The 26,995-nt window shown below is 43.2% G+C and overlaps 1 protein-coding gene across 4 annotated transcripts in view; it reads right to left on the bottom strand.

The window, feature by feature from the left end:
- Nucleotides 1–4,075: 4,075 nt before the first annotated feature.
- WDR45B (WD repeat domain 45B) overlaps nt 4,076–26,995 on the bottom strand; it is a 523,690-nt gene continuing 500,770 nt past the window's right edge. For all 4 annotated transcript variants that reach the window (XM_086930594.1, XM_086930595.1, XM_086930596.1 and 1 more), the window contains 3 exons: nt 19,820–19,921; nt 18,489–18,610; nt 4,076–5,849 (listed from right to left, as the gene is read on the bottom strand). In XM_086930594.1, coding sequence (XP_086786720.1) covers nt 5,743–5,849; nt 18,489–18,610; nt 19,820–19,921 — 331 coding nt within the window. In that variant the 3' untranslated portion in view covers nt 4,076–5,742. The remainder of the gene's footprint in view (nt 5,850–18,488; nt 18,611–19,819; nt 19,922–26,995) is intronic.

Here is a 26,995-nt window from a genome sequence, read left to right on the forward strand (position 1 = left end):
TTGGGAGAGGGAAATACAGAGGACTCATAGATTTCCTTTTTTCTGTAATAAAACTCAAAGTCACGAGTCAAATCAGCCAAGGGCCATTTTGGTCTTTTTGGTAACTTTTCTAAGAGGCAGGAAATATTTGACAAAGCTCGGTCTGATGCAAGAAGGATCCAGAAAAGGTATAGAGAGGAATGGAGTATCTAGCAAAGGGCGGAAACCTAAATCTTCCAGGGCTATGAAAAACCTTTTAAGGGATATCAGCCTGGTGGATGTATGGCTTAGTCTGAGGGCTCAGGAGCCAGGTTATTCTTATTATTCAGTACCTCATGATAAGTTTGCAAGACTTAATTACTTTTTAGTCCCAACATCCCTTCTTCAGGAGGCTCGGGTGGAGCTCTTTCCTAGGGTCATATAAGAAGTGGCCTTTTGGAGAGCAATCCTATTAGATCAAGAGTACGTCAGGTATATGAAGGGGTGGATTGTAGAGTTTTTAGGAACAATAAAGATAGTGCCCCTCCAGGAATTATCTGAGAGGCCTTTAAAGGATCATTAAGAGGTGAAACGCTTCGAAATAGCTGATCAAACTAAAAAAAGAGGAGCAGCTCAGATTAAAGAGTTCTATCAAAAACTTACCATCCTTGAAATAGAATTAATATATATTGTGAAAAGTGGAGGCAATACTACTTCAGTCTTGAATCTAATAGCTATCACTAAAGCCTCTTTAAATGACTTGTATACTGAGAAGACAGCAGGTAAATTTCTTGCGAAAAGGCAACAGTGTTATGAATATAGCGAGAATGTTGGCCGATTGCTAGAAGCAAACATTCCTGTTTTTACATGGGAAATTCCCTATGATGGGAGGAAGGGTCAGGCCATAGGATTTGAAATAGATGGCATCCTATCTATTGCACGTGGTCTTGTATGAACTAAGATGTCACGAAAGTTCCTTGTAACCTTGAATGGATTTATTGATAAATTAGTGGTAATTTTCCTTGTATTAAAGGATGTGCAATTTTTATTTTGATATAATTTGTCATAGGAGTGAAAGTAGTCAAATACGAGTGTCCTGTTTTAGTTTGGTTCTAAGAGAGCATTGTGAGTCCTGATCATGTATTTCAATGCAGCTTTTGCTTAAGCTCAAAAACTGACCATATGGAAAATTCTAACACAGGGCCTTTGGATGGTAGCTGTCATATCTCAGGAGTTTGTTACAATCACTTGGTTTATGTTATGTAGTTGAGTGAATTTGCCCATAACCAATCTTCAATTCCAATTCTAGGAAAGAAAGTTTCTCACTGTAGAGTATGTTGAAGTAAATTTTATGAATTCATCCTTGGTATTTATCCAGTTAGCGAATTATTGGGCGTTCACCATGTTTCCATTCCATATTACCAAACTATCAGCAATGTATCTTCTCCAAGATGTTAGGAAGGAGAAGTATGGGTTGGTATTGGACTAGATGTATTTGTCGCCTAAGTCATGCATGTACAGGTATGTCAGTCTGGGGGCAAATGTACTGCACATCTAAGTACCTTGTATTTGTAGATATACGATCTGGTAAATCAAATGGGGGTGGGGAGAAGAAAGAGGCTGTGATTCATTCAGCTTCCTTGCCGTAGTATCCAAAATCCATGAGGAATGAATCACTTGACCTGAGTAACTAGGGCTAGCAACTTTGTAATTAAAAGCCCTCAATCACGTTTAGCAAGGTCGTGGGGAGGTATATCTTGGTTCTCCACCAAGATTACAAACGTGTCAGCATCATCATCGGGCTTCTTTTTGTAATATACTTGCCTCCACCACCAGGAGGATAACCACTGGTTTTGGGTGCGTTCCAGGCAAAGGATCGGGACTCCGTTTTTGGTTTTCGTGTTTTCAGCGGGATGAGTAGAAAAGAGTTCGAACTTCTGAGGGTCCTGGTCTGACAGGGTTTTTTTAGTTTGGCAGCCAAATATTCCGTTTTGCCGGTTTGCAAGGCTTTGTGTGTGAGGCAGGCTGTTCTGAAACTAGCCCACATTTCGACTGGGAGCCACTTAAGTTCTCTCAGTGCAGAAGAAATGTGATCAAATTTCTTGATTCCGGTGACCATTCTGGCTATCATGGATACTCATGTAGAGAGCTTCTACATTCAAAGTTATTACGAGATTCACCACTGATGTCCTGTTTATGTGTGAAATGATATTCAATCTGTTTTTCATATCTTGAACATATGATAGAAATTGTGTTACCATTGGTCTCACAAAAAGATCTACAAACTTAAAAACAGGTTCTGAAATTGAACCTTTACCAGAGACATCTGGTCTCCTGGGGGGTGGGTGGCAATTCTTATGTATTTTGGGCATGACAAAAATATGGAATTCTTGTGTCCTTATTAACAATCAATTCTAACTCATTTTGTACAATTCAACCCACCACTTAAGGTTCATGTACCATCACTCTGTTGCCTTTCAATTTTTTTGGGGGTAGAATCTTATCTTAAGGTATCTAATTGGTATCACAGAGTAGTCTGGGGCACTCGTTTCTGTAGTCAGGTGTATTCATGATCATGATAGGGCCAACTTTATTTGCTGGTTTGATTGTGATCAAGCTGTAGTTGGGTAGAGAATCTAGAGCAGTAAGTGATTTGTTACTGATATTCCAGAGTACAAACATTTCTTTTAACCAGCATTTAAAGAAAGACAGAAAGATGTGTTTAACTTTTTATTTCTTTAAGGAAGCTAAATATTCTCCTAATGAATTTAGCACGGTCAACTGAGGGAAACAATTCACAGGCCGTTTTCTGTGAAATATGAGCTTTGAAACCACTGGCAAATATTCAATAAGAAACCTTACACATGAACACCTCTGGGTAGCAGAGCGCTTTAAAAATCTTATAAACATAACGTAAAAAAAAGTGTATAAATACATATACACAAACATGTACCTACGAGACAATCAGTTATGACTAGGGTTAAAAAATGGGTCCCTTATTTCAAGGGTCTTATTGGGGGTTACAGACTCAAGAAAGCATTAAAGAGATGGTTTGTCTTGTGCCCAGGAATTTATTTAAGATGTGCTAAAGTTGGGATATGTTCCAGGTTTGGAGTGTTATTTCGAGTCAAGTGCCCTTTGATACTTTCTTTTCACTTAAAGTATTACGGTATTTAACCTTTTGTATTCAGCCAAAAGACCGAACACAATTTCATCAACTGCAATTAAGCAAACCAACATTTAGCATGAATCCATTTTTAATGAAATGTGAGATGGCTATTGTGAAGTTCTCTTTGCGCCTAAGATTTCTGCTGTTTGCTGAGATAGTTTACTTTTTGGGTAGGTCGGTTGGGCGAGTTCAGGTGGATAGTTCCGTACTTCAGGAAAGAAGTTTAAAACGAGGCATGTACTTCCCAAATGAGACAACTTACAACGGAAAGTGCAAAATGTAATCAAATTTGCACTTGCTAATGTTTTTAGGAGTGTGCCGGCATATAGTACAGCTTTGAATGGTGCTGTCAATTGTTTTGGCAAGGCCAGTTAGGAGTCGATTTCCTTAGTCAGTGAGCGCATGTATGATTTCCAGAACAGTCATTTTGGAATCTTCTTTTGCAATAAATGGCTTCCTTTGTGTCTAAGAAGCATTAATTGGCGGAGAGTGCCTTGTGAGAGACTTTTAACAAGTTATTCAAATTTAAGACTTTGACCTATGCAAAACTTAGAGTTAACCACAGGAAAACGATAGAAGAAATAGGCGTTGTATTTTGGAATCATTTAATTTCAGGTCTCTAGCCCTGATACAGTTTTTAATTTTGGGAAGGAATTTTCATAGACTTTTCTGTTTCTGTCATGGGTGAGATTGCATAATACTGCCTGTGTTATCCATCACACTTGTTGAAGTGAATCACCTTTTCATTATCTACATAAGTTAATATGCATTTACATACATTTAAATTTGGGGGGGGGGGGGGTGAATAGGACAGAGGAGAGGTACACTTGATCAGATGACAAAGTTGTTATTGCAAGTCAGAGAATGAAATCCACAAAATGAAAAAATATCAATACTGGACACTTGAATGTGTGTTTGCTCTTTGTTCAGTGTGCTTCAAACTCAATACAAAGGTTAACACGTTTTATTTTTTTTAAAAAAGCCATTGTATATGATACAAATAGTGTGCAAAACAAACTTTTCCATGATTACATACATTAGGCAACAGACATTCCAACCAAAAGTCACCATTCTAGTTTAAAAAAAATGTAATTCCTCAATGGTGAAGGAAAGTTTAGATAACTTTACAGATGTATTTCGAATACCTTAATAGAAGTATTCATCAATTATATTTCTTCCCAACACATAATGCACGCCTGTTAAAGAAAATCATACTTGAAGATGACTAGCATAGAAATCATGAAGGCCTCCTATATAACACAATCATGGTCCCATCCTCAAAGTCCTAACGTGTATTTTCTATGTTATAGGGGAACAGGGTCTAGATTTTCATTCCTCTACTGCTACATTGTGTGTCAGACAACATAAAACAACTTATGGCTACAAACCTGCATTATTCCAGAGAAATAGCATTGGATCTACCAATGAAGTAAGAAGACTATGTCTTCATTATTTTCCAGCAAGTCTGCTTATCTACGCTGGAAATTGGGATTTCTCTGGAATGTATGAGAACTTCCGTCGTTCGTTATTATATTGTGTTGCAGATGCACATTTGTACAATAGAAGAAAGAAAATTGATATAAATATGACTACAACTGAAAGACGTGATGCTCAATAAAGAAGTCTGATTCGTTTAAATGAGTTAGGCAGCTGCTTCAAGAGCTCAGCGTAATTTTCATCTATGTATCTTACATTTCAGGGTTACTATCAATAGTGGTTATGAAAATATATTAGGACGTCAGCTAAACCTTTTTTCATCTGCATACCAAGACTCTGATTGAAAAGAAAAAACAGTAAAAAGAAACATCCTTTATTTACAATAACTGTTAGAAAGTAGACAGTTTACACTGTAGAATAGTGTTTAAGTTGTGGAAAGTTGAGTTTGTGTTAGGTTTAAGGTGACAGTACCAAAAATGCAGTTTACCACCTCTGGCAATTTCTATTAGTGCTCTAAAAAATGGAAATAAGTAAGTGTCAAAATGCAGGATAGCTACATATAAACTGGAAAAGTAAATGTAAAGGTGAGACGGCTGCTCATCTTAGTTTTCCAGGTGAAAGCACAAAATATTCAAATTTGCGTCATGGGGTCTTCATTTCTCCTGAGCTAAGGCAAAACAGCTGGTACAATTCCTTAGTTTACAAGGACTAACATTTGCATGTATAGTAAATACACACTGCCAAAAAAGTTAGGCTAAAATGAGATGGAACAAGATACTTGGAAATGTCCATATTCTTTTTCACAAGCAAAGACATTCACGGTGGACCATAATCCAACATTATGCTGTGGCCGACACTCCTCTGATGGACTATAAATGTTAATCTTCACAGTTGCCTCAAATGCTACCTTCAGGAATGGACAAACAATCAACAGGTGCAAGCAGATCTTGAAATTGTTCAACCTTGTAAAACAGCCTTATGAGGAAAAATTGGAATAAGCAGCAACAATCAGATTAACTTGAATGAAGTCACCTCTGACTATCTGTTCCTGTTGTGATGGCAGTTATTCCAAAGTAGGGCATTGATTCAACACCATTAGCATGGATTGATCTATCCGTCCTTCATATATTCAGGGCAGAGCGTTGATTTGGAAGAAGCATAGTGGAAAATTAATTCAGTCAAAGCTGGTCATCTGTCATTTCGAGAAACTGAGCATACATATCTCTTGAACATTCACCTTTCTGGTTGAACAGGAATTTGTAGTAGCTGCCATCTGCACAAATAGCTGGGAAAAAACACATTCCTAATTATTCTACACTTAATTATGTTGAAACTCCACGATTTTATTGCAACAGTAATTTAAATTAGATGAAGCAAAAGAACAAATCGAAAATGTATAGGATTGTTATCAACACATGCCAGAGCATTCACATTATACTATTATAATTTATTCAGCACCATTGTAGACATATCTAATGGTTTACCAAAGCACAACAATCAGATACATTTGAAAAGTAATGCCCCAAATAAAATGCTACATAAAAATAATATAGAGACAAACACTATGGTGGAACCTAATGAAGCAGAACCTACGCTGTTTCAAGGAAGAAAAATGGCATCGGGAGTGTTTTGAAATTAACATTATAATATCCAAGAAGTGCAAATGATCTGAGAAATGAGGTCTATAAATATGCCAAAAGTTTTGTGTTCATGACCCAGGTCTTTCAAGATTTAATTAAAAATGAACTCTTTAGGCAAGTTCAGCAGAATTGTCAAAGTATGTACTTTCAAGCATGTCACTATGGCCACAAACCTTACAAAGCCCTCTGTTTCTGGAGCGCCCAGCATAATCTGGTTGGTGGTTTGCGAAGGTTGAACACTTGAAAATTGCAAATAAGGAATTGTAACAGTTTTAACATTTTCACTACATATTTCACAAACCTTTTCCTCCAAGATTCATCACACAGGTGTACCTGAATGCCTAAGTATGTCAAACATACCTGGCAAATACCTGTTTGCAGGTATTGTAAATGTGCAAAATGTGTCAAATTCTATGGTTAAATAGGATAGCAATGTGACATGATAAATTCCACATCTGAAAGTAAAAACATTGATTTTGTGTGGTACTGTATTTTTTTATCTATTTGTTTTTTCAAATGAAGTCTCCTCTTTAGTTTACTTTTGTGCCATCTGTGCTTCCTCAACAATCTTTTTACTGTACTCAATACCTGTGAATATTCTCTCCATACAGTGCCCCCTTACTTGTTTAAAACACATTGTGTTAGCATTCTGGCCTCTCGCTTGCGTAAGGTTATCCCATCTCTCATACACTGTACCCAAGTAGGATGTGTTCCGGGGCGTTCCTCTAGAAACCATTTTCGCACTCTTGCCCACACACTATGGTATGCCAAGAATCTTCCTGATGACGCTTTGGCCTTGTCGCTTGACGCGGAAAAGGTGTTTGATCGGATTCAATGGGATTATCTTTTTAGGGTGTTACAAAAATGCGGCCTGGGAGACCAATTCATAAACAAAATACGCTTGTTGTACAAAAATCCCTCGGCAAAGGTAAATTGTGGGGGATTTATCTAAGATCCATTCTCTATCAATCGAGGTACTCGTTAGGGTTGCCCCCTCTCTCCGTTACTCTTTCTTCTAGCCATGGAAACGTTAGCTGCCTCCTTAAGACAATCTACTTATACTAAGGGCATTTCTCTTCCGACAGGTGGATCCAAAATTGATCTCTACGCAGATGATATTCTTCTTACACTCACAGATCTCTCCACCTAATTACCATCTGTGTTAAAAATAATAGGTGACTTCTCCTCCCTTTTATGGGTACAAAATTAATTGGAACAAAAGCAATGCACTACTCATCTCAAACGGGACCACAATAGCAGCCATTCAAGGTTTTCCCTTTCAATAAAGATCTTCTCATCTCAAATATTTGGGCATACTAGTGAACAAAGGTCTAGAGGGCATGATAAGGATAATCTCAATCCCCTCATTGCTCAAATACAAAGTGATTTTGAAAAATGGAAGGCATTGGGTGTTTCAGTGTGGTGCAGGGTTCAAACCGTGAAAATGGTTACTCTTTCTCGTTTTCTTTATGTTCTTGGCATGCTCCCTATTCAGGTCCCCTTAACTACGTTTCGTTCAATTGATTCTAAGATAAAATCTTTTATATGGAACTCTGCCAAACCCCATTTCTCAGCTTCAAAACTAAAGGCTCATCGATCCTGTGGAGGAATAAGTCTACCTTCAGTGGAACATTATGCTTTGGCATTACAACTTTCTCAAATGTCATATATGCTTTCACATTCATCGGATGCGCCACAGTGGGTACAACTTGAACACTATCTTTCATTAACAAAAGCAGGTCTTGCTGTCTTATATGGCTCTGAATCTCGATCCCAGAGACTCGACTAATCCTATTTTGTCAGCTATGCGCGCCGCTTGGCAAAGGGCACACTGCTTACTGGGCTCACTTCCTCGTCTCCATAGGAAAGCACCATTATGGAATAATTCTGCAATTCGTATTAATAGAAAATCAATTGTTTGGCCTATTTGGGAAGCAGTAGGTGTTTCCACCCTAGATCAACTTTTTCCAAATGGTAATATTCAATCATTTGTCCAACTGCAGGAAAAATTTCATTTGCCTGATATTCAACTTTCAAAATATAACCAGTTACGACAATCCTTACGAATAAGTCCAGGACCTCCACCATGGCTCTTACACGACTCACCAATTGTGACATATATCCACACTTGGGGTAAGATGAAAGGAGCTATATCTGGCTTCTACCAAACTCTCACTCCGCATCTTTTTTCTCAACCCTTATCGCAAACTTTAAATACTAAATGGCAAACCTTATTATCGGTCTCTTATACAGATGATGAATGGTCTGACATTCTTAGCAATCTCAATAAGGGTGCTCGTGAAGCACGATTTAAATTTTGCTTAATCAAGATTTTACATGATTGGCACTGGTCACCAACAAAACTGCATAAAGCTAGTTTGCTTCTCCATTCTAACTGCTGGAGATGTGATAGTACGTCTTGTAACATTTCTCATATTATCTGTGGATGTCCTGTGATCCAACCCTTTTGTAATTATGTAGGTAAAACCTTACGTTCCACGATGCCTCTACAAATTCCACTTTTGCATGCTACCATTCTTCTGCATGATACACGTCAATTACAATTACTTTCAAACCCACAAGCCCGACTTTTACACACAGGCTTAGCTACAGCCAAAATGTATATATTAAGGCAATGGAAATTGCCTCAACCACCAAAACAAGAAACATGGATGGTGGGCATGATCCAAACAGCTTCCTACGAACATATAACATACAACATACAGGATCAATCTGATCTCTTTCTTCGAATATGGTCACATTTTCTAGCTTCAAATACCGATGCTAACGTTAATGATCCTTCTACGCAGTAATTTAATTTCTATTTCCTCTTATTCTCATTCATTATTGGTGGTTATAAATCTTAACACATATTATATCTACTATTTGTTGTTGTTTTTTTGGAATATATTTGTTTTTCTTAGTTAGTACATAATAGACATTCTGAACATACACATAAAATTATGCACAATATCCTCCCACCAGAAACATTTGCAAGTATTCTACAGTCATAAGTATACCTTTTTCCCTCCATTGAGAGCAAAGTCTTCATAGCCAGTCTTATGCCCGTGGGTCTAATCCGAGTCTGAACTAGTATCTTCATGATCTGACAGTGGGTCACAGATATTACCTCTGTAAGTATTCCACGCCCCCAACGTTTCTTCAATTTTTTAGGTTTGTTGTTGTTTTTAATAGCTTTTCACCAGACCTTTTACATGTAATTCTGTATCTTTTAATAAACCATACATGTGTGTTTCTCTGCTTACACTTACATTGTCCACAATATGCCTATTGTTTTCATTTATTGTTTGTACATTTCCCTATATTATCCACTTCACTCTCTTTTTCTATCCTTTTCTCGCATTTCCTTTTCCTACTTCATCTCCCTTGGTTCTATAACAATATATGCATATACCTGTAATATAATGTAATGTATTTTCTTTTATGTCAGACAATATTACTTTTTTTATTTCTTTGAATCAGCATAATTAATTTATGTTATGGTAAGTATTTATCGTATTTTATCTTACCTTATCTTATCTATCTTTTAGAATGTCCTCGCATACATTTATATTTATGAACATCAAATGAAATTACTTAACCCTTATATTCACCTTTTACCTACTCGCATTGCTTTTCTAGAGTGTCTTTTTCCCCTTGGAACATACTCATATTGTATTAAACGTGTATTAATACTCATATTGTATGGTCAAACGGCGGCACTGATCCTGTTGGATCTGAGGGCCGCCTTTGACACTGTGTGGTATCCTCTACTGCAGCTATCCTCCTTGCTTGCCTCTTACCCTGTGTTCCAGCATAGAATGGTGTTGGTCAGAATCCTGTATCTTGGTTACCAGCCATTTGCTAGCTGGACTCTGGAGGATGAGGTCCTTTGATTACAACCTGCATTAAACTGCTATCTGTTACAACCTCAACTTGTCTCTTCTTCATTCACAAGAGGACACTACATTTTGGCGACGATTGGACTTACCCACATCTAAGGACCTCAACTCAACTCGGCTCTACAACCACTTCCAAGATTTAATTCCTACAACTTTATCATCATGGAGTCCCTAGCAACGTCTAACATCTACATCCCCCTGCAGGGAGCGACAACTTTATGTTAATACTCAAATGAGGTTTATCATCCAGAAAGCAACGGCGTAGTCGAAAGATTCATTAAAGTTCTTAAGGAAGCGATGCAGTTGGCTCTTGTTTCTAAAAGTTGTTGGGAGGAAGCTTTAGAAAAGAAAGTTTGCGAGTACAGATTCACTGCTCACTCTTCCACTGGTGTAACTCCATTCATCCTGTTCAAAGGTAGACCTGCCTGCACCCCTCTCAAACCTTCTTGGGTTTTAGGTAAACTTGGTCAAGCTGGTGACGCATCTGATTCTATCTCTTGGAAAGAGAGAGAGTTGGACAAGATGATCAAAAGGAAGTGTCAGTATGATGAGAGAAAAGCTGTAAAGAAGACTGTTGTGTGTGTAGGGGATGTAGTGAGGATCAAACTACCTGAGAGGAAATTTGGGGTCTCAAAATTTAGCAAACCTATAAAAGTAATAAAGGTTTTAGGTAATGCCATCAGAACTCAAGACCATAAAGTATGGAATCTCGGCAGAGTTGTTGTCTGTCGCTCTGTTGGTCCCATTCAAGAAGCCAATCCTTCTCCCTCATTACCCTCCTCCAGAGGTGCTGTGAGGAAGTCCACGAGGAAGAGACTTAGCTCTTCACGCTTAGAAGGATTTGTAACTTCCTGATTTGAGTGGCTTGTCTCATCCCTTATACCCTCCTCCTTCCTTCTCCTCCCTGCCCATCCTATATTTATATGTCTTAGTAACTTTGTTAATAGGAGGGAGGTGCTGTGGTATCCTCCACTGCAGCTATCCTCCTTGCTTGCCTCTTACCCTGTGTTCCAGCATAGAATGGTGTTGGTCAGAATCCTGTATCTTGGTTACCAGCCATTTGCTAGCTGGACTCTGGAGGATGAGGTCCTTTGATTACAACCTGCATTAAACTGCTATCTGTTACAACCTCAACTTGTCTCTTCTTCATTCACAAGAGGACACTACACACTGTCTCGCACAGTATTCTGTTACATTGTCTGGAAGAAGCGGGTGTCGTGGGACTAGCACTGGAGTGGTTCAGAGCTTTTTTAACTGGAAGATCCTTTCGGGTTTCTACTCTCCTGTTCCTTTCCAAGGAACAACCCATTGAGCAGTGGGTCCCTCAGGGCTCTAGGCCATCGAACACCCCCAGCAGCATACGTATCGGATCATGGGGAACCTCCCATCCCAGGGCCTGCGTAAGTTCAAGTTCAACCACTCTCCAGAACAGCGCCAAAGCCGGGCATTGCCATCCCATTTGATAGAAGTCAGCTGGCGCGGGGTCGCAGCGCGTACAGACTGGGTATGATCTCATACCGGCCTGGAAGAGGGGCAGCGGAGTGAGGTAGACTGCGTGCAGGTAATAAAGTTGTACCAGGCGTAACTTGGAGGACGTGGTCAGGGTTTTGGGCGCCATAAGGGCGTCTCACCAATCCGCCTCTTCTATGGGGCCCACCCCTCGCTTCCATCGTGCTCTGAGGCAGTCTAGGGATGCGGGCCATTATTAACTAGTGACCGGTATATGCGTTCCCCCCCCCCCCCCCCCCCCCACCAGATTCCCCATCATCACCTGGGCCTCAAGCGGACTAAACTCTGGAAGAGAGGCAGGGGAAGGAATGTGCGCGTGGAGGGCATGTCTGAGTTGTAAATATTTATAGAATTGGGAATGGTGGATTGCATGCTGCTGTTGCAGGTCGGCAAAGGAACAAATGTGATACCCCATCCATACGTCACCAAGCAACGAGATTCTGACGAGGTCCCATCGACGGAAACCCTGTAGGGACGAGACCTCACCTAGACAGGCTCCGCTCCAGAGCAGTGTTTGTCGAGTGAGCGTACGGTTCCACCGCTCGTGACGCAGAGCTGTGCGCCAAGCCACGAGTACCGTTCTCGTGGCTGGGGCTAGGGCCCGCGGCACCGGGCTACCGTACAGAAAGGACTGCATCTGCGCAAAATCTGTCGTGGCAAGTTCCACTCGGTATGCCGGGACGGACCAGCCGCCCGCAAACCAGTCGTGGATCACGATAAGCCTCGTGGCCAAGTAGTAGAGGTGGAGATTAGTCACTCCCATGCCTCCATCGTAGGGGAGGAATAGGACAGTGCGCTAGGGATAGACGGGGCCTCCCTCCTCCCCAGAGAAACCTGGTAAGGACGCCGTCCAATTCCCGGAACCAACTCCCCGGGAGTGGATGGTGATGTTCTGCAAAATGTAAAGGAAGCGGGGGAGAATCATCATTTTAAACAGCGCACTTCTGCCCAGGGGATTAAGGAGAAGGGCCTGCCATCTCTTGAAGTCGGACTTCATCCGGGTGACCAAAGCCGCAACATTTAAAGACCATTCGAGCTCTGGCAAAAGGGTGATCCAGACGCCCAGATATTTGAACGATTGCCTCTGCTTGTCAAATCTGGCACGGGAGGGATGTAAAGGGACCAGAGTCGATTTTGCCGGGTTGAGCCGGAGCCCGGAGACCCGTTCTAAAGCGGGGAGGACCTCCAGGAATCTGGGCCCAGAACTGTCTGGGTCTGCCAGATAAAGCAGAATGTCGTCCGCATAGAGGGCTATCTTGTCAACCTGACTTGAGTCCCAGGCCCAACCTCTGATGAGTGGGTCGTGCCGGATGAGCGCCGCCAGGGGTTCCATCACCAGTGCGAACAACAGGGGTGAGAGCGGGCACCCCTGTCGCATACCCCTCCGGATTGGGAAGGTCTCTGAAAGCTCACCGTTGTTGAGAACACGGGCTCTGGGGTAGGTGTAGAGGACCCTGACCAGGTGGCGGAAGCGAAGGCCGAAGCCCATCCTCTCCAGCACATCCTCAAGATACGTCCAAGCCACCGTATCGAAGGCCTTCTCAAAATCAATGAAGAGCAATGCCAGATACGGGGTTAGGCGACCACGGTGGGCCAGAGCCAAGTGGAGGCGACGGATGCAGTGACGAGTGCATGAACCCGCATTGGTCGGGATGGACCAACTCCTGTAGGAGGGGTCTGAGGCTCTGGGCTATCACGGTAACGGAGATCTTGAGCTCTGTGTTAATCAGTGAGATCGGACGATAGTCCGCACAATCCAGGGAGGGCGGCTGCGTTTTTGGGATGACCACTATGGTGGCTACGTCAGATTCTGGTGGGAAGGATCCCGTCTCCGTCACATGGTTAAATAGTTCCACTAAATGTGGGACCAGGATCTCGCGAAAGGTCGCGTAGTACTCCTGGGGTAACCGTCCGGACCGAGTGTCTTGCCGGGGTGCAATAGTGATATTGCCTCGTGAATTTCCTCTGGGGTGAAGGGAACCAACGCCTCCACAGTCTCCTGGGGGAGGCACGGCAGCCGGGCCACAGTCCTCCCCAGCCAGGAGGGCGAGCAGCGTATAAGGGCGCGTAGTAATCAGCAAAAATTTGTGCTATGGCTGAAGACAACACCTAGTGGGCCCCGGTAGCCGAGCGGATCTCAGGGATAACGCGGTTGATCTTGGGGTAGGACACTAGATTGTGTAGGAGCTTGCCATTTTTGTCGCCCCACCTGTAGATGCGTGACACCGATGAACGCCAGAGCATTTTCGCGGATTCCAATGAGATCCGGCGAATCTCTTCGCGGCCCACTGCCAATTGCCGAGAGGAGTCCCCTCGACCATTCGCCAGCTAGAGTCTTTCCAGCTGTGCTGCCTGAGCTTCCAGCCGCACAAGGTGGGCTGTCTGGTCCACCCGTTTCACGTGGACCAGACCCCAAGCCATCCCCCGGACAACAGCCTTGCCGGCCTCCCACAGCGTCCCTGGTGAGGGAACAGAGCCTGTATTAGTGGAATAATAGTGACGGAGTGCCTGCCAATTGAGTCGACTAGCTTGGAGTCCTGCAGATACCAGGCATTCAACCGCCAAGTAGCTTGCGAACCCGCAGAGGAGGACCCAAGACAGAGGGAGACGGGCGAGTGATCCGAGATCCCCCTGGGCAGGATCGCAGCCCTGGAGACCAGTTGGTAGTCTGTGGCAGGCAGCAGGAGGAGACCTATGCAGGAGTGGGTCTGATGGGCCGCCAACGTATGAGTGTATTGTTCCCTACGAGGGTTCCAGACCCTCCATATATCATAAAGTCCCAGGGCCGATGACCAACTCGAGAGGGTCCTCGGCTCTAACCAGGGCAAAGGGAAACCCTTTCCTAAGTAGGATAGCCACCCCCCGGGAACCTCGCACAAAGCCAGAGTGCCAGACCCTATCAAATCCATATCGGGCTAAGAAACTGCATTGTGTACCCAGGAGATGCGTCTCCTGGAGAAACAGGATGTCCGGCGCGTGGCAGTGGGCTGCGCGAAGGACCGCTGCGCGCTTGATTCGATCAAGGAGGCCATTGACGTTCCAGGAGAGGACATGGATAGATCTATTGAGGGTGTTCGCCATCAGAAAGAATGATGTGTGGAAGGGCGGATGTAGACGTGGGACTGTTCCGGCCCTGGGGGCTACACACCCGGGCCCAGGACCCAGGGGAAAAAACATACAAAGTGGTGTTCTGCTTGTCAACTTCGAGAACAACTAGGGAGTGACGGATGCCAGTGAGAACAACGAACAGCGGCCCGTAGGCAGCAAAAAATAACAAACTGCTGGGAGACAACGGTCTTCCCCCACCCTACACTTCTGAAGTGGAAGCATCTGTCACCCCAAAGGCCCCAACCTCTAACTACCCCACTAAGCGGTGATTCGCTAATCTAAAACGGTTAGCAAAAAACAACAACAACCAGGAGCTTGGCTAAAGAGGACCTTAGCGTCTCGGCCTCAGCCCCTGCCACCTGAGGTAGTGGCCGACCCCTCACCCACACCCAGAGCCTGAAGGAGGGAGGCCACTCCCCAGGCAGCTCAACTGAAAAACCGCCGGAAACCAGTGACAGTCATGCCCAGGCAGAAGCCCTCACCTTGTCTGCCCAGCAGTACCCGCGCCGGGTATTCCCGCACCTCAGCAGGTCGTCCGTGTCTCCCAGTCCCTGCCTCCATTCACCGCGGCCCGTCCCGCGAGCCGGCACCACTCAGGTCTGGCCTCGCCGGTCCGCCAGTCCTCCGGCTGAGGCGAAGCTCTCCGGTGCCGCTCACACCGCACCTCGTAGAAGATCCGCCGGCACCTGCCAGGTCCAGGGGGTCAAGGGCACCTCTGATCGCCCCAGGGCGCCTCCACTGCCTCCCGAGACTGCTCTCCGACTCCCTCGACACAACCAGCCGCGGAGCGGAGCCCTCACCGCAACCACAGGTTTCGCGGCAGGCCAGCGGCCGATGACACAGTCCGGCCAAGCCAGGTAAGTCGCAGGCAGCCAGGGCAGAGACAGGGCGCTGGATCGACCCGGCCGGGGGTTCAGGCCCTAGGATGAGACGACAAGGAGGCCGCCATTTTGATCAATCTGGGCCGGCTGGGGGAGGGGGCCAGCGAGGGCAGCACGGGCCCCGGGGAGCCCCACAAACGGATCCGGGCAGTGCAGGCTCCGATGGCAGCTGAAGCAGGTGGATGCGAGGCGGATGATGGAGGGGGTCCGGACCACTCTTAGAGTGCGACCGCCATCTTGACGCCTCAAACCAGGCCCCCCATGACAATGTTCTTATATATTTATTGTATGATAATACATACAGTTATCATAATATATGTATTCATTCTATCTATAAATTTCAATAAAAAATTAAAACACACAAATAAAACACATTGTGAAAATACGGTTCCTTATTATGGACTCAAGTTCCTCCATTTTGTGTCTTTGAGTCACCGTTTTGTTCTATCCTTTCAGTCTATCATCGGTGCAACTGAACTTCTCTACAGGCCTACACAGGACATATTTGCTCTTGACAAATATGAATGTTCCATCTGCAATGAGAAATGTTGATACATCAATAGAACTAGGAGCATATGATTGTTCTTCACTTGCTAGCACGCAGGCCAGGCCAGGGTGCAGTGACTTTGGTCAATGGCTTATTTGTTTGACTTTCTTGTTATGGTAGCAAATAGACCACTGATGTTAACAATCATTGTTTGTACCAAATGCATGACCATTTGTTCCATATCCAGATGAGTAATCAGAGAGCGCCTTATTCTGTAACTAAAGGCATGTCTGTGTTTGTATTTCTGGCACAAGTTATTTACAGTTCTGCTTTTTTGCACGGACCACAAGAATATTGATGACTGAAGGGATTTTAGTGTTCTGCACGCCACGTATTCATATTTCCAGAGTAACTGGTTCTAAGGGGTACATGATATTCTCCTGAGATCATAAATCATCTTCAACAGTTGGTAATTTGCCATACCTGCTCCCACACAAGCACTTTTCAGCACAACCGTATATAAGGCCACCTGTGACTATAAGTTGTCAACTGCACTCATAGCCACATGGAGCTGTGAGGTTGTGTACCCGCTCAAGCGCAATAAATCTTTTTATGTTACAGATACCTCCACCTGCTGGTCTTCCATGTAGCAAACATATATGTGACAGGTTGGGAAAAAAGACCACATCCAAAACTGGTGACCACAAAGGGACCTCTCAGTGGGACATACAACGGCTGAGAGGTGCGATAGAAAACTGACGGATCTTAGGGGCCCCTGCACCAAAGTAACAGAGTTTCTACGCAGCTGCAATCCAAAGCCTCGACTGACCTCTTGACACAGGATTGCCCAGCAAAGGTACCCAAACTGATTCTTTCTGAAACAGACGTATAGTCTAAAGGCCACCAGTCGCATGTTTTGAGGAAACCACAGATTGGTGAGATTATTCTGATGCCTATTTTGTTATTAAGAGTGGTTGCTTAAGTTTGGTTACATTGAAAGGTTGGTAGTTTTGGTGAAGCAATAGTTATAACTAAAAATAACTACTACTGTAGAAGATAGTCCCGGTTGGATATCAATGATAAAAAAAGGAGTGGCCGTGAACATATACAATCAAATATGGCATGAGTATACTAAAATGGATAAGGAATTATAGTTTCCTATTGATAGTAACTTTTATTTAGCTAAATTAAAATATTTACAACAATGTTTGATGGAACAGAAAATTCGACCTGCTATTTTTAAGGCATTTCAAGTTCAGTCTTACAATATTTCAGAGAACTAAATGAGAAAATGAAATCCATAGTGAAGTCTAGCACCCATCAAACTTGTATCATTTAATGAAATTGATACAATCATCCTGGCGGGCAAGATTCAGTTTCATATGCAGATCCAAATAAAAGTCAGATCTCCAAGCATATAAAAGGTCACATGAGGATCTTGATACCGACCTTTCATAATTTGACAGTCTCAAATTGTCTACCAGCAAATGTACTGAGCAGCCTACAATTTGCACAGAAATAAACTCCAGCACTGGCCACAAATAATTTACAGAATCTTTTTGGCTTCCAGAATCAATAGAACATCCTTTCAGATCCAGACCCTGAACAATAATATTGCAATCCCTAGAATACATGTTGAAAAAGGATTGCACCTTACCTCAACAATAGCATATTTAAATGTTTTGGCTAGTATAAGGAAAGGAGGAGCAAGAACTTATGAATCATAGCTCAGTCTTTCTAAAAGCTTTGCCTTATGCAGACTGATCTTTGTCTTATGCAGATGTTTCTGATCGTCTGTTAGATGAATATGAGATACTTCATAGAACATTCCATATCCATCCAGTTCTTAACAAGCCAAGAGTTAGTCATCTACTCTGATGCTACAGCCAAAACATATTATGAAATATCAAAGGCCCATTCAAACATTAACCAGACCCACTAGGAGTATGTAGATAAACACATCAAGCAAAATGAAGCCAAGAAGATGCGCACAATAATGAGCTCCCCCACCCACTTGTAAAAGCCTTACTGAGATTCCTAGGCGAAATTAATAATTAGCCACACCTACCGCACTGGATTTTATAGGGAAAAGATCAGACAAGACAGGTGCAGGACCAGTCAAACACCTTGCAAAGAAAATAGAATGGTGCACTATCTTTCACATAGGTCACAAATAATGGCATTAAAAAAAGATCACTGAACATAATGTGTAACAGTAGCTTACTTGTCAGGTTGGCTACATGTTTTTACAAGGACGATGGCGTTGCGCTGTCACAGCTCGAAAAGTCTTACATACTTCCTTGAAACCATGCAACAATTTATCATGACTCTTCACAAAGACCTAGTCCTTCTGGAAGATAAAATATTTCCACATCCTAAACAATTACACATACTTACCAACAACTGCATTAGGTTCTGTTCCAAAGGCACAGACACAAGGCGAGCCAGAGGGAACTTGGAATTTGGAAAAGCTCCATTTGGAACTGAAGTACTTTGGGAGGAAGCTGGCTGATGCCAAACTGAAAAATGGAACGGAAAAAATTAAGCTGCAGTTAATTTCCATACTTTTTGCTGATATTATGAAATGCACATGATCTCAGGTTATTGTACAGTTTTTGTTTGAAATGTCCTCACCAGAAACTGCTACAAATCGTGAACACTGCCAAATGCTAATAATAGGCTATTCTCGGGTGCAAACATTTTGGCATGGAAGATGGAATCTACTTCATAAGTTCCAGATGTGCAAATTTGGACTCATGTAAATACACCTGACAGATGTTGGCATCATGTACAGAATTCTTTTTTTTAAGGCAGACAAGAATTACTGATATACTTGGCAAATGTGATTTTCAGAGCATCCGTTGAAACGACCTCAATTTTATAAGAACCAGAATAACACCACGTGTTATATAATCACCTATATCACCAATACCATCATTTTACACAACCTATGAACCCAAAACCAGTACTACCACCATTAATACTACTACACAATAACCACTACCACCACCACTACCAACATCAATAATATCAACACCCACTCACCCTCTATACTACTACAACCCATATTACCACCATTTATACCATCAACCAAGACAGTCCACCAAACTCCAAGCTTTAACTTTAAAGAAGAACATAGTTATGTAAGGAATCGAATGAAATTCAGAAAATGGCACAAGTCTGGAGAAGGTTAATCTGTCATATCAATTCCCTATAATACTATGTCTGAGATACCATAGTACTCAAGGGAAACTACAGGATGGACATTGTAAGCAATTTTAATTGGTGAACTTAAGTTGAAAATAAGAAGTCTTGTAGATACCTGAATCAAATCGGTTATTACTTAAGGAATTTCACATTGACAATTTATGTCAGACTTCCAGTTCAATCACAGGTTACAATCATGACCAACGGAGCTGTCATTTTTGACAATACCATCAAGGTAAACCTATTACAGGCAGCTTATTTCTAAATCATATTTTGATAATGGATGCCATGCAAGATATACAACACTTCTTCAGTTCTAAATTCTGAAGCCACACACAAAGTCATGCTAAAGTAAAATATTTAAACTCATCAATTTCAAACACAGTAATAAATTCCTTTCTTATCAACTAAACAACACTCTAGCAATTATATTTAGTGATAATGTCTTATTTAGTAAGTTGCGGATGGTGTGGCTTGAATAACAGAGGTAAAGTGCAAAATGGCACAGGGTTGTCCCCTACCTTGACTGTTTGTTCCTTTTGGGATCTTCTGCTGCAAAAATGTGTACAGTTCCGTGGTCGCTTGACACACATATGAGCGAAGCATCTTGGTTGAAATTGATACTGAGAAGGGAAAAAATATTCATAAAATCAGGACTTTAGAGGAAAAATGTAAAACAAGGTCTGGTACATTCAAGGTACAAAGTTTTACCCAGCCCAAGAGTGACAACTTGAATCAGTCCAAAGAATAAATACAAAAAAAAACCTAGAGATCACAATTATTTCTCAAAGAACATTTCCTTTTCTTGTTTGTATTTCACATGATCAAGTTAAGACAAGTATACATTACAATTAATATTTACATCATAACATTTACATTAATTACTAATTGAATAACCAGGCTACAAACTTCTTAACTCATAATTGTGAAAACTGTAAAACAGCTTCAAAAACCTGATATCATGCGGGTGCACCATCTAGGCATTTACGCTGAGGTTTCTTCCAGTATAGTGAATTAAGAAATAATGGGACGTGAAGAAGGGGTGGAAGACTAAGCCACCCATTAGGATAAAGCACAATTTCATTTTCTTCAATATGATGAAGACACATGTGAAGGCATTCAGCAAATTAGTTTGATATCCATCATACACATATCATTTTATTGGCATGATTTACTCAGAATGCTTATTCTGCTTAGAATCCAACATTTTAAAATAAATAATTTGTAAAAAGGGTCCAATATAGTTACTTGCCTGTGGGTGTGGAACAGGTTATTTTAGCATTTCTAATAGACAATATTTATATTTCTGTTTAGAATTATATCTTTTAATGCAACGCAAATTTGTGTTTGTAGTGTTCAGTGGTTTCAATAAGGTGAGAAGGGCAGGATATCACATCTCCACTCCACCAAATTACATGGGTGATGTCCTAAATAAACTCAAACAGCAACATCCTGAGGCAAGACATAACAAGGCTCTTCAAGGAATTTCTGTCAAAACTATTAAAGAGAAGTTTGGGCTTATGTACTATTCTATTTTGGAGGTTGCAAACAGTTTGAGACTGCAAAAATGCATTCTGAAATGTACAAAAGCCAAATTGTGTTCCGTTAACTTGTTAATGAATCGCAATTTGGTTTAACAATTCAATATCTGAAATGGGTGTGGTTAGAGTGTCCTTTCCAAATACTAAAAAGCAGTGGTATGAATGAATATACTACGACCGAATTACGGTTGCAAAACGTTCATTTTTTACGGACTACTGAAAGGTGATGGTAACCATTCTCAAAGGGGGAACAGGTCCCATGGACCACTGTCTACTCTTAAAAAATGAAACTAAAACGTTTAATTTTTTGTTTTTGAAACACATCCCGTTTTCCTTAAAAGAAAACGAGCTGCATTTAAAAAAGAAAATGTTTTATTAAAAAGGAACTACAGATATGGTGATCTGCTGACTCCAGCAGGCTACCATCCCTGTGATGGCTATAATTCCCACTGGGTCGCAAACTGCGATCTACCTCATTAATATTCATGAGGTAGGTTGATTTGCAACCCACTAGGAATCGCTAATTTAAAAGTTTCTTATTTTAGGAATTGCGATTTGTTAACTGCGATTCAGTAAGATCACAATTTGGAAATCGCAATTCTTAATTTTTGAACACCTGGCCCTTAACGTTTAGCCTATATCAAAGTGAAAATATTTTTTCTTCTATAATTCAAAGTAGAAATGAAGGTTGAGATCAAAATTAATATTTTGAAAGATGTTAAAAAATACGCAGAAAATAATGTTACTGATTGCTTCACAGTTGACAAGTGATACTAACACACATTAATGGAACTAGGCAATATTTAATGATACAATGTGTGCATTTACACTGCCAAAAGTGCTTTGGCACTGTTGGCGATTTGAGTTTTTAAAATTTATTTATAGTTCCTGTGACTGCTATTGCCTGTAGAGATCAACAACGCTTCAACTAGCACCAGTATTCCGAATTATCATGTAATCCTGTATATAAGTCACAATCACAATCTGTATTGGCACTCCAGTTAACAACTCCAGAGCCTCTCACTGCAAGATTCTTATCAGTCCCTGAACCCATGTAACTTTTATGCTCCTACAGAAGACTGCTCCAAGAGTCCTCCAAAACTGTGGAATGAATACCCGCAAACAAGTAGGAAAAAAACTTCAAATAAAGTTCATTAATCATTTCAGTGAATACATATATCATACAGAGCAAGTTGCTGTGTGACAATAACATTTTTTTTTACTGCTGGATGACACCAAAATAAACTGGGTAAATTCCGAAACTAAATACTACTGCGGATTAGAAAACACGCCATGAGTATAGATCTGCGCCAGGGGCCCTATTATGTAAAGAGCGCACTTTCCCTGTTCTTGTCCAGCGCACCTTAAAACAAGTGCCCCAGGCGAAAACAAGGAAAGTGCACCCTATTACATGGAATGCACTTCCCCAAGGGCAGCCGCGAACATGCGCTGTACCCAGACCAGAACATTCATTTGAAAAATGGAGCTGCTGCTTTGAAGCCACTTCGTGTTTTCACAGTGCAGGTGGCACAATACAATTGACAGAGCATCCAACTGAGAATTTTGTGCAAAATCTCATTCAGACATATATAGGCCCAGGAGATTTCGGCCCATAGACAAACACATCACATCCAGTAGGTTCCAAATGAGAACGGAGTCCAGTCATAAAAGTACTTTTATGCTCTGTCAATTGTATTGTCTGTCCTGATGATGACCATACTGCTTTATTTTGGTTGAAACACCGTCGATGCTTAGCTTTGGCACCTATTCAAGAGGATGCATTAATTGCCTTTCCTAGTTTTGTGCTATCAGTCTTTTGTGAATTTATTTGCCTATGCCACTGTTCTTTTGTTTACGCAAATACTGTCCACCCCGGTACATGCTTTGCCACTGATCTTGTACTTTTGGTAATGTTTATTTTTAGATGTGCTGAGCTAGGTTTGATAAGAGAAAGGATACTGTAACTCCCAGCTTGTTGAAGCAGAACACCATGGTGGTGTTGGCTCTTTTTATTGCCACAAACTTATTTTGTATCTGACTCTGGAATTTCTTCAAGGTGTAAATATCGTATTTAAATCCTGGTAGCTGATGTGTTTTACTGTCTCTAGCTAAGAGCACTGTCCACTAATTCTAGATCTGTTCAAATGTGCACTTCACTGCTGGTGTGATTAATCCATTGTTACGATAGACTGTGGGACGGGTAGACTGACTCACCTCCTCTTCTTCCTACTGTCTAGGATCCACCATTTCAACTTTGTTTTCAACAACCACAAGATCCTCTAATACCTCTGCAATTTGAACAAGTAAACGCTTTTGAATATGTCCAATAGGCAATCTTCCAATTTGCATTAAATGAACACACAATGCCATCATACCAAATAATTTATTTACAGTCCACACTGTCAGAGACTGAGATGGGGAATCTGGCCCGGTTATCACTCTTGTTAACATGGCTATTGTTGGTGTGACTAGAGTCATCCATCAAGAAGATTTCACTTTTATTGTGGTTGGTGATGATTTGTATTCTCTGGAAACCCCAGTTGATAGAGAATATCCAACTCTGTTGTGGTATCTTTCTAACACTATCTTACTGCACATCACGATTAATCACTTTCTCAGAAGATTCCACTGTTTTTGAAGAAATGCCCTCACACACATTGTAGTGGCATACTTCATCACAGGGAATACTTCATACCCATCATAAATGTGGTCTATGGGTAGAGCTCAACTTATTTTTTAGAATGCTCTACATATTTATGAGTAGGGATTGGAAAACAATCAAGTTAAAACGGTCCAAGGGGGAGTCCCAATTTCTGACAACTGATTACTGGGTTACCTTGTCAGGATTTTAAATCACAGGTTGATGGTCCTGTGGTGTTATTACCCTACCATCTGTTCAACGTCAACATGTTTCAGCCTATGCTAAGTGCTCCCCATTTGGGTCGATGGCCTTTAGGAGGGAAAATTGGAAAGGGGCGACCACTCGGTCCCCCCGAACGTATGGTTGGGTGCCCCGATCCTCCCGGGAAACCATTTTGGGCGGGGGGCGTGTCTCGGCTGGTATGCCCTAAGCGGCGTAGCCGGGGCGCGCCTTTTTCCGCCCAAGAGGGGTTGTCCTAGACACCTACACCGATGGCCACGCCCAGTGGGCGTACCGGCGGAGGGTTCACTCCCTCCCGAAGAAGAATAAAGAGAGCGGGAATCCGAAGAAGCGTCCTCTTGTTCCTGTGCTTGGAAGCTGCACCCACTCGTTGCACGTGAGCCCTCGACGGAACAAGGAGCAATTTTTGAGAACTGGTAATTCTTGTGTTTCTCTTTCAGTGACTTTACAGAGAAGAGTCCCGGACCGTCTTGATCAACCCAGAGTAGATAATCGAACCATGTCTGGCAAGAAGGCAGGAAAGGGTTCTGAGACAGACCAGGTGCTTCGCATGTTGGTGAACAGAATGACGAGAATAGAACGAAGCATCGGTCAAGTTCCAGCGCTTGGTCGTGATATGGCGGGCATTAAGAAGCAACTGGCCGCAATGAACAAGCCTGGTAACCCGAAGAAGGTAATAGGCCCGGCATCGCCGGGAGTCGTCCCCGAGGGTAGAGGGAAATGGGTCGAGAGGAGGCTGGCGGCAGGGGAGGTTCCGGTCCCTGAGGTACCCCCGGTCAGCCCTGCCAGACCAGCTGATGTCCTAGTACCAACCCCAGACGCGGGTCAACCGATTCCGGTTGTGATTACGCCTGCCAACGACGAGGACATGCCTCCCGAATTGGCCACCCAGTTGGCCGCATGGCTCAACAAAAAGGCAGGGGGTGCTACGGCGCCCGAAGACACGGCCGAAGAGGCCAAGTTACTAACCCAGCAGTTGCGGCAGTCGCGAGACGCCGCGAAGGCGAATCTCCCTCTTGTCTCCCCACAGGTGACCCCAGAAGGACCGGCAAGCGGCATCGAGAAAACGGCGGGAACAACGACCGAACCGGGTAAGCTCGCTTTGCCAGTGGCGGGGGAGGGCTCATTGCCCTCAAGACGGGAGAGAGTGGTTCAACATATCCCGTTGGCCACGAAAGAATTGATATGGGCAGACAAGTATGTTAATATGTTTTCGTTGTTGACTGACCATCGCGAGATGGAGTATGCTAAGACACAGAAAGATTTGTGGCACCCGAGTGTCTGGCGAGCCAAAATGGCGGGATTCAGGGTGGATGAGACGATAACAAATTGGGCCAAGGCCTTTGCAATGTTTACTGCGATTATTGGCGAGCGTAAGCCCGAGGTATTGCCCGAATTGTCTTGTTATCAGGCACATATAATGGATTTTTATGAAACGTATGAGGGGAATAAATGGATGGGTTATGACATGAAATTCCGTAAAGCGAAAGAGTATGATTCATCTCTGACATGGGATTGCCTTGACTCGATTTCTTGGCAGAAGCAGCTCCTGCCTGGCGCAGCGAGGACGTCCTCGCCAGGTGGGAATGGGTCGGGGTTTTCCCGCCAGCAGCCTGGGGTGCCCTTTCGAGCAGGCGCCGGTGGCGATCACCAGCCGAGAACCGGCGGGAATGGTGGAAAGCGGGGGGTCTGTTGGGGCTTCAATAGAGGCAACTGTACCAGACCGCAAGGGGCATGTAAGTTCAAACATGCGTGTGCGGGTTGTGGGAATTCCTCGCACCCGGAGAGTTCATGCAGGTCAAAAAATAGCGGGCCGGGAGGTAGAGGAGGGTCCAAACAAGACTGAGGGGGATCGTTGTGTACAATTGCCCACTCCCGTTGATCTCATGGCTAGGACTCCCTGGGGAATCTCTTTGTAAAAACCAGCTCTCGGCACAACATAATCCAGGTGTGGTGGAGAGGAAAATCGCTAAAGAGGTGACCCTAGGCCAAATCGCTGGCCCATTTCAGCACCCGCCAGTAGCAAATTTCATCTGTTCCCCATTAGGGGTGGTCCCCCAAAAAAGACCCGGGGGAATTTAGGCTGATCCATAATCTGTCTGCTCCAAGGGGTTTCTCAGTAAACGATGCTATTGACCCGGAAGTCTGTTCGGTGCGGTACGCATCGTTCGATGATGCCGTCACCATGTTAAATCGCCTGGGCCCCGGGGCGCTGATGGAGAAATCAGATATCGAATCAGCGTTCCGGTTGCTCCCGGTACACCCACAGGATCAGCGTTTGCTAGGTTTTGCGTTCCAAGGACGTTATTACATGGATAAATGCATGCCGATGGGTTGCTCCATTTCTTGTGCCTATTTTGAAACATTCAGCTGTTTTTTAGAGTGGGCATTCACCGAGGCCACAGGGCATAGGCATGTTATGCATTACCTAGATGACTTTCTGTTCTTGGGAGCAGCCGGCGACACGGAATGTGCGCAGGCGCTACAGCACTTTTGCACCCTCATGGGGGAGTTTGGAGTGCCATTGGCACCAGGTAAGACGGTCGGACCATCTACTTCACTCGAGTTTCTGGGAATTGAGCTCGATTCTGTGGAGGGATGTTTCCGTTTGCCAGTGGGAAAGGTAGATAAATTTAGGGCTTCCCTGGAACTGTGCCTTAGTAAGGAGAAGGTGACCCTGCACCAGCTACAGCAGGCAGTGTGTCAGCTTAACTTTGCCTTGAGAGTGATACCAATGGCCCGCCCTTTTTCACGCTCTATTGCACAAGCTATGGTTGGTCTCAAGGAGGGACACCACCGCACGAGACTGTCTGCAGAGGTTCGCCAGGATATGCGCATCTGGTTGGCATTTCTGGCGGACTTCAACGGTCGAGTAGTGTGGAACAAGCCGCCAGCGTCTTCGGACGAGCTGGGTTTTTGGACTGACTCGGCGGGGAGCGTGGGATTCGGCGCCATCTTTGGTAATCGATGGTCGGCGCAAACATGGCCGACGTGGTGGCACACCAGCGGTCTCACAGGTAACATAGGGTTCCTCGAGCTATTCCCTTTTTTTGTTGCTCTGACGGCATGGCCGGACGAGTTCAGAGACCGCTCTGTGGTATTTTGGTCTGACAATATGACTGTTGTCGAATGCATTAACAATCAGGCAGCACGCTGCAAATGGATTTTGAGATTGTTGAAGGAAGTTGTGCTGCTTTGCATGAGACTGAATGTACAGTTCAGGGCGAAACATGTGCCTGGTGAACTGAATCATGCGGCTGATGCACTCTCTCGTT

This window comes from Lissotriton vulgaris, chromosome 7, assembly GCF_964263255.1.
Source record: "Lissotriton vulgaris chromosome 7, aLisVul1.2, whole genome shotgun sequence".
Lineage (NCBI taxonomy): Eukaryota > Metazoa > Chordata > Amphibia > Caudata > Salamandridae > Lissotriton > Lissotriton vulgaris.